Source organism: Ascaphus truei, chromosome 1 (assembly GCF_040206685.1).
Source record: "Ascaphus truei isolate aAscTru1 chromosome 1, aAscTru1.hap1, whole genome shotgun sequence".
In the NCBI taxonomy this organism is placed as follows: Eukaryota; Metazoa; Chordata; class Amphibia; order Anura; family Ascaphidae; genus Ascaphus; species Ascaphus truei.
Genome location: NC_134483.1, coordinates 538,411,146 through 538,429,340, shown reverse-complemented (window position 1 = coordinate 538,429,340; position 18,195 = coordinate 538,411,146). Strand labels below are relative to the sequence as shown.

Here is an 18,195-nt window from a genome sequence, read left to right as displayed (position 1 = left end):
AATTTAAAATAAGTTTGACGAACTGCCTGTCACTGATCTAAATAGTAAGCCACTAAATAGCGTTAAACTAATGATCTAGGATATACAAGGCAGATACAGCAGTGGTATTGGTAAACCACATAGGACCAGATCTAAATTGCACCGAAAAATGCCATATGATGATAGTATCAGGTTAGGTGCATATAGTTACTGCCATAAGTATAATGTAACCTCAAATTAAATCTAGTCTAATTAGTCTAATAAGGGAGTTCCCTGTCCCTGGTATATACCCTTACTAGATTTAATTTGAGGTTACATTATACTTATGGCAGTAACTATATGCACCTAACCTGATACTATCCTCATATGGCATTTTTCGGTGCAATTTAGATCTGGTCCTAGGTGGTTTACCAATACCACTGCTGTATCTGCCTTGTATATCCTAGATCATTAGTTTAACGCTATTTAGTGGCTTACTATTTAGATCAGGTGACAGGCAGTTCGTCAAACTTATTTTAAATTTTGGTTACACCTACATTATTGGTAATATGTGTTTTATGTAATGTCAATAAAGGTTATATTTTATATGTAAGTGGTGTGCATTTAAGTGAATTCTCTACTGAGTGCACTGTCTTGTGTGCTCTCCATTTTTCCTGATATCTAAAAGGGCCCAAAGTCTGCAGTAGTGTTCCCATGACACCTTCTGCTTTTCAATCTACAGTAACTGGCTCCACCCCAGCTGTTTACCATGCAGATTTCAGAGACTTATCATTAAAATCGTCTTATCCTGAGCTTGAAGTAGAAAAGGTTCAAGCGCACATACCGTTTTAACTATTAACCCCAGTGAACACACTGGTGAAAGTGGAGGGAAACTGCAGCACTATTTCCTTCACTGATGTACCATCTGCGGTGGTCGTCCACAGGGGAAGATGTCAGAGTTAAGGGAAGGGAGAACCAAATCTTGGCCCGGGATCCTCAAAACGTCAACCACGCACCTTGGAGGTCATCAGACAGGCTGTATGCTCACCCAACACGTTTCACTCACTTGGAGCTTCCTCAAGGGTTAAATCTGATAGACCACCGGTGGCACATCAGTGAAGGAAGGAGTGCTGCAGTTTTCCTCCACTGTCTGACTCTGTGTGGTCTCACTGCTTGTACACACAGCTTATTTGTAAGTGTATTACAGTACTTTTATTTGGATCTTTTATAAAGCCATCTGCACTATCCCTGTGTCCTTTCTATTCTTCCCATCTGGGAATCCTACCCATCTGGTTCTGAGGGACATCCTAAAGGATTACCTGAAGAAACATCTGAGTTGGTTACTCTATACAACCGCATTGCCTCTAACAGTCACCACAATTGTGAATGAGATACCTAAGAACCTTCACTTTTTCACTTTTTAGTGAAATTGCACTATATGTTCTTTATGTGTCATTTGCATAAGGCTGCGTCCAGGGTGAATCCAGCCGGGCGGAGGCGCGCGAGGCTGAGGGAAAGCGAGTGCTTTCCCTGGCCTTAGACCGCGCGTCGTCCGGGGGCGTGTCGGGGGGAAAAGGGGGGGAGGCCTGTGACATCACAGAGCTGGTTCGCCCTCATTGGAAACTACAAATTTAGTAAGACCTACGCTTCCGCACGCTTGTGGAAGCGTGCGCGAGCCCCTGCTAAAGCCGCTCTCATTGCGGCTACAGGGGCTCACTGCCGAGCAGCAGCGCACCTCAGCACGGGTCAGCGCCTAAGCGCTGACCATGCCCGAGGCGTAATCCTGGATGTATTTGCACTCCTGGTTTTTCTCCTTCTTATCCTGAGCTTCCCTGATATTAAAGTCCAGTGGTGTCATCAGTGGGAGGAGCTTAGCAGCCATATTAATTTGGTATTAAAAGGAATACAACAGTTTAAAAATCAGTGAGCGAGGAAAAAATGTGAGGTCAAAACATAAAACAGGGAATACATTGTAAAAATAAAATACAACATTAACTTTAATGGGCAACTACACATCAAAATGTTGATAAACAAGCAAGATCCTCGTTAGGACATGAGTACAAAATACAGTGTTTCCAGCCTAACCTCATAACTCATGGTGAGTTTCCAATCCAGTCTTTGTGTTCTAACTGACTCTAACGCAGCCTGGTTTACAGAAGTCCTGAATTTCTAGTGAAAATAGAGATCTAGAGCAGGGTTCTCCAACCTTAAGAGGACTGGCAAAAGAAAACAAAACTGGAGTACTGATTAATATTAGGGCTGATATTTTAAACACACTACCGTACATTATGTACCAATACAAAAATGACAATCAAATAAAGAAAAAGTGTTATGATCACTCAATCCACCTCCATCTCATTCAAGCCCCCCTCCCTCACAACACCCCTCCTCAAGGTCAATACCCCTCCCTCATTCCACTCCTCACATTCAATCCCGCTCCCTCACACAATCTTCCTCATCACACACAACCCCCTTCGCCCAATCCACTTCCCTCACTCAACCCACCCTCCTAACACTCAACCACCCCTCAGACTCAATCCTCCTCCCTCACTCAACCCACCACCCTAACACTGAATCCCCTTCACACTCAACCCACCCTCCTCACTCAACCCCCCCTCACACTCAATCCCCCTCCTCACACTCAACCCCCCCTCCTTACACTCAATCCTCCCATTCTTAATCTCCCTCCAAAACACTAAATTCCCATCCTCACACACACTATTCTCCCCCCTAACAATTTCACATTGGGGAGTGGGGGAGGGCAGGTGCGGTAGGCCTGCGCCTCAGTCCGAACGCATCAGAAGCTGCAGAGCTCGGCTGCTCACATGGGCGGAAGTCCGACCCAACTTCTGGTGCAAACCGGGAAAACAGACCGGGCAGGGGAGGAAGAGGAAGTGGCCATGGAGTGAGGGGATACTGCTACAGCAAGGCCAGGGAGAGGAGCGTGAGCGTGGCTGGGATCCTCAACGCACCGGTCTCAATTCTGCTGCCGACCACAATTTGGAGACCATTGATCTGGAGAATCTGGACTGGACTAAAGTAGTGTTACCTTGTTGTTATTTTTTAATAGGTGGAAAGCATGGGGTTCCCAGAGCTGAACCGTGTAAATTTCTGCTCCGTGGACCCCCTGCTTCCCTTGCCTCTAAATGGTCTCCTGGTAGCAGCTCAACTTGGCACAAAAAAGATCTGTTTAAAGGTCCCACGCCCCCCAGACCAATCGGAAGCCGCAACGTCATCCCTTGCAGCTTCCTATTGGCCCGCGTGATGCGGGACCTTTAAACAGGACTAAGATACCGGCATCACCTTTAGATGTCAGTATCTCCGGGTGCAGGGGGTCCTGGAGTTGAAAATAAACACGGTTGAGCTCCGGAGACCCCTTACTTCACACCTAAGGGGGGGATATATATATTTCTTTAAGAGATAAAGCTCCTTTAAAATATCATGACGCGCAAGGAAGTTGCCAACATGAAGATAATAAGACTGATATTGTTACTTTCTCTGTAGCACCTATCCGACCCCCAGAGTGTTTGGAGAGCCTGCAAGAAACGGAGATGGAATTGGAGAGCTGGAGATTGAAAAGGAAAAGTAAGGACACAAAGAGAAAAGGTCAAAGAAAAAGAAAAAAAGAAGAAAATAGAAAAAAGCAAAAACAATAAATAAAGAACGTGGGAAAAGTGAGAGAGTTTGAAAGAAGAAGGGAAAGCAATTAAAAACATGAAAGTGTGAAAGGGAGAAAAGTGAAAAAATGAGGATGGAATATTAAACAATAAAGAATGAAGAATGAGAAGACCAGGACGGAAGGTGAGAAGGGAGTAAAGAGAGAAAAGAAAGAAGACAAGTGATGGAGGAAGAATTAAATTAGTGTTATGGAGCAAACCATGGTAAACTGGAACTCTACTGCGTCCATAGATGAAGAGGCTGAGGTTATGAAACGGTTAAGAAGCACTTATATGCTAGGCAAACAAAAATGGAGCAAGGCTGGGGTTCTCATCCCGTCCTCAAGATCCACCAATAGGTCAGGTTTGGAGGATATCCCACCAATTGAGCCACCTGTGCCAAAGCTGGGATATCCTCAACCTCTGATCTGTTGGGGGGTCTTGAGGACTAGAATTGAGAATTGGCAGGCATCCCGTATATATATGGGATTGTCCCTTTTTTAGCACGTAGTCCCTGAAACTGTTGTCGGGACTGCCAAAGGTCAGCCACCGGGATGAGGTGGTGGCTGAAGTCAGTGAGGGATAGCTAAAGATGTTGGATGGTGGATGGTGCCTGCAGAGAGCTCCTGAGCAGGACAATGGTGGTGGCTGCAGCAGCAGAGGAGAAGAGGGTCAGAGCCCGCCCCAACAGTCTGACCCGGAAGTCAATTACAACTTTTGGTGTCGGCCGCCAGAACGGGCTCCTCTCCACACAGCATTTACAGCTCCACGCTACACTGCTACAGCACAGATAAGTCAGATGACGTATAACTTTGGGGGAGGAGGGGGCTGAGAGATGGATCTGATGGGCTGGAGGGGCTGGGATGGGCTGGGGGCCATACCGTTTTGGAGCTGGGAGTCTTTCATTAAACCACCGCCCAGTGTTATGAATTAATTACTCAAAATACAGTATTGAATATGGATACATCGTGTAATTACCAGTAATAGAAAAATAATATCCTAAATACTGTTTCTTACAATAGTTTTTCAATGGGTTTATATATAAGAATAAAGTACCCACTCTATTTCCTAAATACAAAAAGTTATATAGGAAGTCATGCCATGTTTCAGTTATGTCTGTGACGTATTCCTATTGAGAGCTTAGGTTTCCATGCATTTCTAAATACAACACATTGCAGACAGAGACCTGTGACCCATGGAAATCGTAACCTGGTTGAGAATCTCTGTTACATCACTTTGGCAGCTGCATTGCAACAAAGTATCCGGCTGCTCCTCCTCCTCTTACCGTGCACCCAAAACTGGAACAGTCTTCCGGAGACTCTCACAGCCACCATCAGTCTATGTTATTTCAAAACTAAAGCTGTCTCACATTTTAATCTGGTCTGTAACTGTTACATATGCCTATAATATATATTATCGCTTACTGTGCATGCTATGTCTTGTTTATAATGTATAACACTGCTCACTTATGTAACTGTGCATTTTTAACCATGTATTATTTGTCATCATAACTCTGTGCCCAGGACATACATGAAAACGAGAGGAAACTCTCACTGTATTATTTCCTGGTAACAGATTTTATAAATAAATAAATAAATAGTCGTATTAAACAACATTGTGAAACTTGTCAGTACGATGCTCATTACTTAAGTAATCTAATTTAAAAAAATGTAAATATAGAGAATATTCAACATATTTTGACTTCACAGATATGAAATAAGATCAGTTTGGACTGTTTAGTAGATTAAAAAATGTTTTTGTATTGATATGTTCTTGTATCTTTTGTTTTTAAAGCAATAACAGAAATGAGAGATAAACTGTAAAACAGGAAAGGAAAGATATTACACGGTAGTAAACGCAGGCAGATGTGCGAAGAATAAATACTTACAGCGAGTATCTTCTTATCGTCCTCCATCCCTACACAAGGCCACCAGCCCTTAACGGTCTTCTGCTCAAACAAGGACACGCAGCTGTCCGCATCTAGAGACTCGTCCAACAGTTCCAGGCGGCACTTTTCTGAAGACTTTGCAGGTCTTGGCATCCGGTTGAGGTCCAATTGCACAGAACCTGAAGACCAAAGTCATTTAATTATTTATTACTAATACCTCCAGACACCTGCCCATTGTTTCACTGAACAAGGTGGTTCCATTTACATTATTTTTATCCTAAACTAGGGTTCCTGGAAAAGACTCACAATCTAAAACCCATACGCTCAGTGGAGCTTGTGCATGAACTATACTAACATCACATAATGCCTCATTTATTTAACAACCATCAATTTCTCTGCGCCCAAAAAAAACACCCCAAAAAACTCCTTATACAACTTTGAAGCAATTCCCACACATTTCTTAGGTCAATAAGCTTAACATCCGTGGTGACCTGGTGGTTAATTAGACTTACAATAATTGGGGGGAAATAAAGGCAATTCATGAATATAACAGACTTCCCACAAGATGGCTGCAGTTAACATGTCGTTCACGTAGGTTAACCCACTTTAAAGAGCGCTCTGGATCTGCTGTGAAACATTAGGCCCCATTCATCCCCACTCGTTGTCTTCAATGGAGTCTCATCGTCTTCCATGGAGCCTCACTGATGGGAGTCAGTACTTTCATTTTAAATTACCATTTTTGCTCCACTTTTCTCCCCCCAAAACTTACTGGTATGGGCACGTGGTGGCTAACATCTCTCCCCGTGCCATTCTGAGTTCTTTTACTGTATTAGCGCCATCTCCTCTGCTGAAAGGCTGTACCCCGAATCCCCCACCCTTTCAGCATAGCAGAACTTCCTTCTTCCATAAGCCTCTAAATTTTAGAGCATGTTCTCTTGTTCTGGCAATCGTCTGTATCTACAGTACTATATGCTTCCTTGCTATGCTCAGTTGTATCTAGAGATGGTTGATTTTTTGGACGGATTTGGATCCACCACGGATCGGATGGTTTCTTTGATCCGAGGATTTCCGCGGATCAGTCTCAAAAAGGGCGATTTATTATTATTGTTATTGACAATACATTCCACGGATTCCGTAATCCTTAAAAATCCTCCCACGGATTGCTGAATTCGCCGATTGGATTCTACAAAATGTGTCAGCGGATTTTATCCAATGGTGGTTCTTGAATAATCCGCACGGATTGAAACTGTAACAATCCGTCGGCGAATTTTACATCACATAACGGATTTTGCATGTTAAACTCCAGGAAATTCCGGGAAACGGGTTTTGACGCTTCTCTTGTTGTATCCTAAATGTACTTTATTTAAATCTCTCTCTGTCAGATTGTGTAAATCGAGGTCCTTTAATAACAAAGTTACTGTTCATGGTCCCAAGGTTCAGCAAAGTATCCGGCCGCTCCTCCTCCTCTTACCGTGCACCCCAAAACTGGAACAATCTACCGGAGACTCTCACAGCCGCCACCAGTCTAAGTTCTTTCAAAACTAAGGCTGTCTCACATTTTAATGTGGTTTGTAACTGTTACATACGCCTATAATATATATTACCTTTAACTGTGCATGCAATGTCTAGTATATAATGTATAACTCTGCTCACTTAATGTAACTATGTGTAACCATGTATTTGTCATCACAACTCTGTGCCCAGGACATACCTGAAAACGAGAGGTAACTCTCACTGTATTACTTCCTGGGAAAACATTGTATATAACTTCATAGACCCTACAATGTTGCAATCATGTCTCTAGGAGAGAGGGCTTTAGCAGCCATATTAATGGTTTAGGTTTTGGGCTTTGGGAGGAGTTGGGGGAGAGTTACATGGTGCACAGAATATAATGAGGTGTATCACATTCTGCGTCTGCCCCAGCTTGCACCTTGGGGAGAGTCAGTAGGAGGAGTTGAGGGGGGGGGGGGAAGTTACACGCCTTGGGGGTGCGCGGGGCGTAAGCGCCGCTGTCCCCCCTCCCAGAGAATCTGCGCACCCCTGGTCTAAGGTGTCATAAACCTTTCTAGATAACAAGATAAACAACAAACTTGAGCAGAAAATGGAGCGTCCAAAAAAAGTATGTGCGCTTTTTTTTAACGTTGATGCATTTTCCCCAGTAAGTGTAAGGACGTTGCAGCAAAGTGTTACGTTTCTATCAGCCTATCTATATCTATATACATATATACATACTATATCTCTCCCTCATATCTCTTTCATCTCACCGCTCTCACTCAATATTCTAGGATTTATTGAACCGTGGGATGCAACGTGAAAGTAAACTACAAGCAAACACGAGCCGCTCCCGCTTCTGGAGAAATTCAACAAATGACACAATATATATATATTCATCTCCTCGAATCACTTCTTGGAAATCTCAGATGTGGCTGAATAAGACCTTGGCCTCTGTCCGCCTGCGAATTCTACGGCTCGCCAAAAAAAATGCCTTTATATAAAAAGATTGTCTCCGAGTAGTCCTGGCAGGAAAACAAAGGTGTCTGGAGATTTATTTTCTTTTTGGTCAAGTGTTCAGGGTATTCCTGCTTCAGCACAAGTGGCTCAATCAGTCCCAGTTTTAGTACAGGTCTTTGACTGAGCCACTGATTGAGCCACCTGTGCTGAAGCAGGGATATCCTGAAGATCTGACCTGTGGGTGGCCCTTGGGGACTGGAGTTGGCCGCCCCTGTTGTATTCCAACCAACTAAGGAACTCACACATTTGTCAGGATTTTCTCTCCCGATGCTGGCTACGAGATATTGCATGGAGAAAGTAAACTGGAGCAGTGCAGAGGAAGAGGAAGGAGCGGTGATGCCATTGTTTAGAAAAAACCTCAATTACCATCATTTCAGCTTTGGAATTAACATTTGATATTGGTTCTGCGCTGATTGCTTGGTACAAACTCAAAGCAACTTTACATAAGCTCCTACACGTAAACCAGATGTTTGCTGGAGCCCAGCGACAAGGATTTCCATAAAAATACCAGCCGTTTTCAAAGGAGAATACGACCACGCCGTGTAAAAAGCTGGCACAGCGTTGGAAAGAGCTCCCGTCAGGAGAGACGTTCTGTGGGTCTGGAGACACTTTCAATAAAGCAGCAGTCTCCCCTGCCCAATGTTCAAATAAACACACGTTTGTTGATTTCCTGTTAGAAAAGCGATTTTATGCTTTTTGTGGATTTCTTCTGGATGCCAGTAAATGTATTTCTTTCTTTTTATTTATTTTATATATATATATATAAAACCTATAATATATATAACCTATAAAAATACTAAGTGCGCAAATTAACACAATAAAACAATCAAATGTAGCTCACAAATGCTGCCATAGTGTTACACTATACACAGTAGCAATATATGGGAAAAACAAGGGGAAAACACAGGCGCAAATGTAGCTAAACAATTAAAATTTGAGCATATCTTAGACTGGGAACAATGGTATATCTTGGCTGAGATCTCTGAAAAAAGAAGGAAAGAGACAAGATATGGTAAAGTACGTTTAGTATTGGTTACTGCGCAAAAGTAGAACGCTACTTACAAAGTAGCAGATGTTTAGGGCATGTGGGATATAAAATCCTCTCCGTCCTGCTGCTTAATGTGGCGGTCTGCCTCCTCTCCACGTGGAACGCTGAGATTCTTTGTGGTGTGTGTGTACGATCCGCCTGCAGCTACCTTCCAGGTCTCCTACGTTGCTCCTCTGGTCTCACGAGACAACGATCGTGACGTCACTCGGTTGGTATTTTTACCGGAGCGCCGGGGAGTAATGTCCACAATAAAATATGGGATGAAGTCATCATCGATGACGAAACGCGTAGGGCGTGGTTTGATTATTGCCGCCATTTGCCCATGAACTTTGGTACTATCAGTTGCTAGAATTGAGCTCCTGTGTGTCTCACACGGCCCCGACATCAATACAGAGGAATTTCAAACATCGGTTTCCTGAGGGACCCTTCTCGCCGAGCACCGAATAGGAGCAATTCCGTTTCCGGCCACACACAGGAGGGTCACGTGAGGACGCCGCTGCCTCGAGCCGTACTGAGAGGACCGTGATGCAGGCACATGAGAGCCTATCTCATACATGCTATTAATTACAGTACTCTTGTGAGTGGGCATTTGTTCGATTTTATGTTCCTTGAATACAATTTTTATTATGTTAATGCACTAGGTGTGCGCCTGTTTTTTTCTTTCTTTTTCACAGATTTTGGTCAGGGATTGGTGATCCCTTTGAAACGGGCTGCAGTAACCTGCATGGACATTGGAACAGGACTTTGCTTTTTCAAGGGTTTTTTCTTCACTTATTTATATTTTTTTTAAATATAATTTTTAGTATTATCATTTTTAATACATTTTTATTAAACATACATTTTTATAATAATTCAATAGTATTTATAGTGTTATATACAATATATATAGAATCAACATATATTACTTTTTGAAATCACATAGTTTTTATCATTGTGTATTAGTTATTATCACACCACCCCACTAAACGCACTCATGGTTAGCTTTATTAGTTCTTCAATTTATTAGCTTTGGTCAGGATATAATAGAGGCACTACTTCATTGTTGTCTGTTTTTGTTCTATATATATATATTGTATACCATTATTGAGCTGGATCCTAGTTCCTACGCATGTATTACTAAGAGGTAAGTACTTTTCATGGACTTTTGCTGAGGTATATTTTCTTTTTTTTTACGTGTTCAGACCCTTTTTTGTCCTGTATATGTATGTGTATATATATAATATATATGTAACCCCTCTTCCCCCACCCTAAGGGAGATTCGGTTCTTGTTACCGGTGTAGTGCTGCTCAACTGTTAGGCCGCGCTTATAGTCCCGCCGACGGTAACGCTGAGATCACTGGAAAAATCAAATTGAATTGACTTCCAGCGATCGCGAACAAGCCGACGCGTAGTTCCTACTATAAGCGCACGCGCCGGATTCATTGCATTTGTTTGGACGCGACATTGCGTCACTGTCGCCAGGACCATAAGCGCGGCCCTTAGCTTACAGGATTCGGAGTGTCCGCCGGTGTTAGTGGGGATAGACAGGACAGGCTTTCAGATCTGTAGCTCCCATCTTCGGTGCAGCGCCTCCATTCCAGCAGGGCCTATCAGAGATAGGTGCAGTCCCCGCAGGAAAACCTCTCCCTCCCCCTAAAAGGCTGCCGCCTCGGGCAGGAGTACAACGTAACGGTGGTCTTTATTCTGGTCTCACAGCATACATCAACAGCACGCTGACATATCACAGCAACCTCTTCTTCTGTGTCTCTGGAGTCAACGCCAGGAGCTAGAGGCCCCAGGAGTCTCTCCTTGTCTCCCACACTCCCTGGTGGAGTTTGGGGTAGGTGCTCCCACTCTCCTACAGGAGGGAAGGCCTGAAACCAGGTCCCTGGCTCAGCACACAGAATTACACACCCACTCCCCCTCAGGGGGAAGGAAGAGAGAACCTAAATTTGGAGCTGCAGCCACTTTTTGGGCAGTAATTAGGCCTTAGACACTCCCCCCCCCCCCTATCACTCTAGGGAGCTGTACTGCAGCAGGGCATAGATTTAACCCTAACACTGCCTGCGCTGGTACCAGGACTTACGTGTTAGGCAGAAATATTAGTAGCCCGGGGGGGAATGTACCTGGTATATATATTAGCTAGCGGAATATATACCAAGTGATGCTCTGCCACAAGACACCGTTACAGCATATTCACTTAAATGGCCTCATAGGGTGTCTTCTGGAATAACACTGCTCAGTAAATAAGGACCATAGCCTCTCCCTCTCTTTATAGCATAAGCCTTTTTCCAACGGGGGTTATGGGGGGGTAGGGGCACGGAACTTCACATTTCCTGAGATACTTGTATTTGTTGCAGTGGCTTAAGACACAAACAAACCCGAGAACTATGCCTGCGGGATCCCCAAAATAAATGACTGGCAGGTTTCTATTGGCTGCCAAAATAAAGCTGGTGTCTCCCCACAAGGGTTCTCGTCCAAAGGAGTTTCTGGAGGTTAGGGGAAGGCAGACTGGCTCCAGGGAACCCAATGGGTAAGGTTTAATCAGCTGATGTCGGATAGCTGTGACGTCACTAGCAGAGTCGGGCAGGGAGATTCGTGATTCCCAGCGACAGCAGCTGATCGGAGACGCCAGCCGCACGCCGCCTTGCACAGAGACACAGCCGGGGGGATTCCAGGCGTAAAGAGTCCTACTTACAAGGCCCAAGTCCTAGTGACTAACCGTAAGTACAGCAGGATTTCAATTTTAAACCAGCCGGAGAGTCGATCCCATCAGGATCCATTGGAGCTTATGTGAAAAGGGAGCTAACTTTCACAGCTTATTACTTATCATTGCAGCAATGTTTTATTGTTTTATATATCAATAAATTGCATCCTTATAGGAGCATTTTTTCATAATACTGCAGTCTCAGTATACTTAAGTACTTGTTTGAAGGTAATGCACTATCAGTGCTTGTATTTGTCATCTCTTGTCATTCACATGTATCTGTGATTGGATGAGGTGATCCTCACAAGAATCCTCACATGAATCTTCAGAACCAACAGATTAGCTGAGCAGACCTGGATGGATTTTCCACATATGGGTTTGTTTATTTGCCGATCAGTTCAATTTCAGCTGGATTGTCATCTTATTCGCCATATAGGTCTTTTTTGCACCCTATAATTTTCTGGTTTAGAGATAACCAGCTAGACCGATTAGGCAGCCTTTGGACTTCAAGGACTAATGGAACTTTATTACTATTAAGTTATATATTCTATTCACATAACTAGCGCTTGTTCACTAATTTTCACTGTACCCTTGCTATAAACTCATCTTAAAGACACCATTAAAAATTGTGTGTGTCACTACACACAAAGATCCATCTGACCAAAGAATACGCGATCTTCAACGACATAGAGATAACAAATGGAGCAGACGGGGAGGTGACAGAGACAAAGGCTTGCAATAGATTTAAACAGATTACGGCAATGGTTGCCAAGAAAACAATACTCCAGCAATGGATACACCTCACTCCCCCTCAATAGATCTATGGAAAGAAAAATTATTTCATTTATTCAATTTAGATTGGGTGGAAGCGACTACTGACAGAGAGAGGAAAGCAAACACCTTCCTTAAAACTTGGTGCGAAATAGATCAGCCTGGGTGTGTACCTTACCTAAATAGTCATCAAAGGAGAATTTATCATTGTCCCAAATCTGAATGATGAGGTTCGGAGGTATTTTATTTTCTGTCTTGTCCAAGCTCCAGAAATGATCCTGAATAAGAGAAAATAAGATCAAATATACATGTATACACACACACGTGTGTGCACTGCAAATTTACACACACACTTGAATATGATATATTCTCTAATATGCCCTTATATCCAAATACACTATATAGATTGGCTGTATATTTGTTAAACGAGGATGAATGGATCTGTGTTTTGATGATTAGTGTGTTTTTCAGGGGTGGAATCATCCTTGTTCTCTCCATCTTTTTTGTAGCAACCACAATGCACCAGTGATTTTTTTATCTTTATTGTGTGTAATTGAAATTATTAATTATTCAGTTAATTGTAATCTTCAGGGATTTCTAAGTGTAATATATCCCACTGCATTATAATCCAAGTGTTTTTATTGATAATTGGAAGGTATCATTAATTAATTCCTGATACTATAAATAAGGGACTTCTCTAGAAGGTGTCTATCACACCCAAGCCCCTGAGGAAGCAAAGAGAGACTTTGTGAAACGCGTTGGGCGATCTACTGCACACCAGTACACCCCTAGGACACTGAACAGCTGCTGAAGCTCCCTGCACTTTCTCCATTACATTGGAGAGTCATCCCGGCAAACCCGGAAGTAAACAGTCGGGCGAACAAGTGAGCATGCACGCGATCCATCTGTTCAGCTCCAGCATGAGGGAACTCATCCAGGAGTATACTGTACAGACAGCGGAGACTGCAGACAGAGAGAGAGACATCCCATTGTGGTGTTAATTCTGAGTCTATGTACTGGGTGACAGCACGTCAGAATGTGAGTGGGAATTCTTTGCCGTTTTTATTTTTAACTTTTTAAATAAAATAATTGACACCATCATAGGGGTGTGTGCTCTTATATCCCCCTGCAGTACACTGTCCTTCTTACCCTGAGAGCTGGGAATACTCTTGAAGTAGAAGCCCCCACCGCTGATGGACTATATGACATTTTACCCATAATAAGGAATTTAGGCTAATAAATACATTTTTAATATCTGTTATATGTATCAACCAGATTGTGATGGGTAATTTTTGTGCAAATGTTAGCGCTTTTTGGTAATTGTTTTATGTATCTATACAAGTGGCGAGGCTATTAGGTTAGGAAGTCGTCATCCTCGTCCCCGCAATAGCCCTATTTCAGGGTCCACTTCTAAAGCAAAAACAATCTGGGGGATTTGTCACTTTTTAAAGAAGCGGTTTAGAAGATTTGCAATAGAGAATACCATCTTTTCTCCCATTTCATACAGCGTCTTGTGAACGTGCCAGAACGTGCGGTTACTACCAAAAGCCCCTTAACGCTGCGCTTATACTGCTGGCGACGTCGCGGCAAAACAAATGTATTGCCGCCATCGTGTGCGCTTATAGAAGAAGCGACGCGACGGTGTGATGGCTTACGTCGCGATCGCTGGAAGTCAATTTGATTTTTCCAGCGACCGTAGCATGACGTCACCATCGCGTCACTGTCGTTGGCGCTGTAAGCGCAGCCTGAGAGTTCAGCAGGATTGTCTGATAAAAATACCTTTATAAATACTGCACCAGTGTTAACGCAGCACAATGCATTAATGGGTGACGCATTAATGGGTGACGCATTAATGGGTGACGCATTAATGGGTGACGCATTAATGGGTGCAACAACGCCTGCCACCTCTGTATCTTGTTCCGCTTGTGCTATTTTACGCCGTGATAAATATAAGAGGTTGCGTCAGGATTTCATTTAGTATGTCACAGATAAGGAATTTTTTCCGCAGGCTCAAGAAGTTCTTTTATGGTTCATATCAGCAATGTAATAAACGTGTAATTCATTTGCACAGCCTCTGGTGGCAACTGGCTTTCTGAAAACGTGTTTCTAACGTCCAACATAAGGACGAGTTCAATAACACGGCATTATCTCCCAGTGTTGCATGAGTACGAGCAGACCTTAATTAGCTCATGGTATCGATTTTACAGGAGTCAAAACTGATATTCGATCTGCTTTGGTGGATACGGCACCAATTGGGGTCATGAGTTAACTCCACGGTACACATCGTAACGCTGTGTAGTGGATCTGGGCATGACGATGCTAATGGCCCCGGACTGGCCCAAACCCAATACAGGCAGTCCTCGTTTTACAACGCTTCGTTTTACAACGAATGGCTTATCCAACGCTATGCAATGCATACCTATATTCATTTTTACAACGCCAAAACGGCTTATCCAATGCTCCTACGATGCTTTGCAAAGTTGTTTATGTGTATATAATATATATATTATACTATATAACATATTATATTTTTATATTATATTATATATTATGTTATATTATATATATAATAGAGTATATGCACTATATAATTGACGTGTGTGCTGCATAACTTATTGTCTGCGTAAAATATTTTGTGTATTTTAGCATTAAAAATGCCTCCAGGAATGGAACCTTTCATTTAAACAGTGTTCCTACGGCAAAACGTGTTTCGCTTTACAACGTTTCGCTATCCAACGCCATTTTGAGTAACGCATTGTGTCGGATAACCGAGGACTGCCTGTACTGAATAACATGCTGTACTTTGCATACTGTATCTAAGACGTTCATCAAATGTGGAACTCCAATGCTATCTATCATGCATCTCCTTATTTGGGGTCTCATTCATTGTACAGTACCAATAGCCATTTAGTGAAGGATGCTGTTAGTGTTTACAGCAGATGTGGCCAGCTACAGTCCTTAAGGGCTACCAAGAGGTCAGGTTTTCAGGATATCCCAGCTTCAGCACAGGTGGCTCAATCAAACCCAGCTTCAGCACAGGTGGCTCAATCATTGAGCCACCTGTGCTGAAGCAGGGATATCCTGAAAACCTGACCTGCTGGTAGCTCTTGAGGACTGGAGTTGGCCGCCCCTGTTGTACAGAATACAATACTGGTCATCGGAAATGGAATACGCCCACGTATTATAGAACAGTTTAAGCATAAAGAATGAACAGAATAGATGCTCGTCCCAATAATTTTCCTTGACGATCTCAAACGGTTCCAGGTATTTGCTTTGAATAGCCGTGCAGAAAGGGCAGGCAGAGGGTCGCCGTTTACTCGAGCGCTCCCGGCTTTCTATTACACACGCTTCAGCTTTCCCGGGCTGCGCTTACCTTCCTAGACACTGAACAGACTTGCTCCGCAGGAAGATAATCAAGGGGGAACACAAATCGCCAATTAAAGTTTCCTTCACCTCCCATAGACCTGTAGTGCACGTCTGTCTTCTGTTTACTGTCTTCGTGGCCTATCAGCCAGCTGCGGAGGGAAAGCAGGACTGCAACGTTTAATATGAAAGGAAGTATATTTGTACAACTCGTGCAGCATGTCACAACTACAAAGGCATTACTTGAACCTAATTCCCCGGCATTTTGAAAGGATAGCACCTTTGTGAAGGAAAACTTGTGTATACAGTTCTTTGACATGATGTAAACCGATTCCAAATGTTTCATGGAGCTCTTCAAAGGGGCAGAGAAGCCTCGTGATTCAATGGCAAAATGTGTGTGCTGTATGTAACGCGCTCTCTGACTGGAGGTGGGTACATATACATAGGGCTATGTGTTTACAGTAACCGAGCTCCAGAACCTTATGTTACAGATCAAGAGTCATGTAGTGATTAGGAAATTATTGGGAACGGTGCCGGAAAAACGATTAGTGGATAAAAGCCTTTTCTACCACATTTCTCTTCTTTTTTTTACAGCTGAATTATTTATTGTACTTAAGATATAAATTAAATGTGTTTGTTTTTGACTTTGGTTTCCGGCACAATTCCCCCTACAAAAACAACACTGGGCATTTATCTCTGTGTGAGTACTATGGCTTCTCTGGCAGTGAAGGGGTTGATAAGAAAATAACTTGCTACAGTACTGGCTGGGTAATATGGATAGAAGCGGCTTAACCACCTATAGGAGAACTGTGGATGATATCCAATATCCTGAAGACTTGTGCCTCATAGAAAGGGGTGAGGTACAAGTCTTCAGGATATTGGATATCATCTGCTGTTCTCCTGTAGGTGGTTAAGCCACTTCTATCCATAGCGCCACAAGAGGTTAATTTTTCTCGGTACCATTACAGGTTGTGAGATAACCAGATTGACGTTTTGGGCAGCTCATTGGACTCTTTTTGGACTCATGTGCACAGGTCGTTTTATTTATAGTCACTATATATTAATGTTTGTCACGCGAGCGCTAGTTTTGCACTAATAATTTCACTTGTACTGGCTTGGTAATGTTTTATTTTTAATGGGCAAATGTGCTATTATCCAGGCTTGGATAATAGGGATTTTGACCATTACTGTATTGTATGTGTTAGGGTGGTTAGCAGGGTGCCCATTCATTGCCAATGGGGTTATCTTCGCTCCCATTGAGGGCATAGGTAACCACACTGGCAATCAATGGGTATATTGAATAGTATTGGTGGTTGTATTGTATTTTAATGTTTATTGGCAGTGAAGGGGGTGGGTGAAGAGGGTAGTTGCCCCGGGGTGTGTGGTTAGGCCTCTCAGGTGGGTAGCGGGAGGGGTTAACCCCGTCATTACTTTAGCGGCCTTAACCCCTCTCGCAACTTTCCCGGTAGACCTAACAACCAACCCTGGGGCAACTACCCCCTTCACCCACCCCCTCAAAAACAGGCACTCGGGTTTAACCCCTTCATTACCTTAGTGGCTAGACGCCAAGATAATGAAGCTGTTTTTAATTTATTTTAATAACAGTATTGAAGCAGGGGTTCTCCGGAGATGAATCGCATTAATTTCAGCCTCGGGGACCCCCTGCTTCCCGAGTTATAGGCCCCTGTATGGGGTGCCGATATCCCCGCAATCGGCGCCGAATGACTATTTGATCCCAGTTCCAGGCTGTAGGCCAAAAATCCATATATACCAATTAATTTTAATTTGAGTGTGCCGCAAAGCAAAAATGATGTTCCAAGTGTGCCCCGAGCAGCAAAAGGTTGAGGAACATTGTTTTAGGTTTTTAGGGTGTTCATTGAATCTTTGCTATTCTTTATTGTGCAGTCTTACTTATTTGGGGTCTGTATTTCCCAAAATTAGTATGTAAGCCTGAGGTCGACTTGTTCTTCCAGACTGTACTTATATTTTTAGACACTGGTACTGTGGACAATGACGTTGCTGCCAAGATGGTCTAAGACGTACAGTAGTATGAATGAGATGACCACACTGTAAACACTGGGATGTTACTGAATGTATCTTACCTCTTCACATAGATATCACTCATCTTCTCTCCTGAGATACTGACATCATCCAAGATCACATCTTTGGTATTCCAGACAATGCAACGTAAATAAAACCTGTGCCATAGAACAATGTAGTCAGTCACAACAAGTAGAGCATGTATATATATATATATATATATATATATATATATATATATATATACACATACAACCAAAGACATTGTGCCCAA

The 18,195-nt window shown here is 43.0% G+C and overlaps 1 protein-coding gene across 16 annotated transcripts in view; it reads right to left on the bottom strand.

Annotated features, from left to right (window-relative positions):
• Positions 1–18,195, bottom strand: part of DYSF (dysferlin) — a 406,918-nt gene that overhangs the window by 24,253 nt on the left and 364,470 nt on the right. For all 16 annotated transcript variants that reach the window (XM_075573113.1, XM_075573169.1, XM_075573215.1 and 13 more), the window contains 4 exons: positions 17,984–18,079; positions 15,892–16,033; positions 12,697–12,796; positions 5,503–5,681 (listed from right to left, as the gene is read on the bottom strand). In XM_075573113.1, the coding sequence (XP_075429228.1) occupies positions 5,503–5,681; positions 12,697–12,796; positions 15,892–16,033; positions 17,984–18,079 (517 nt within the window). The remainder of the gene's footprint in view (positions 1–5,502; positions 5,682–12,696; positions 12,797–15,891; positions 16,034–17,983; positions 18,080–18,195) is intronic.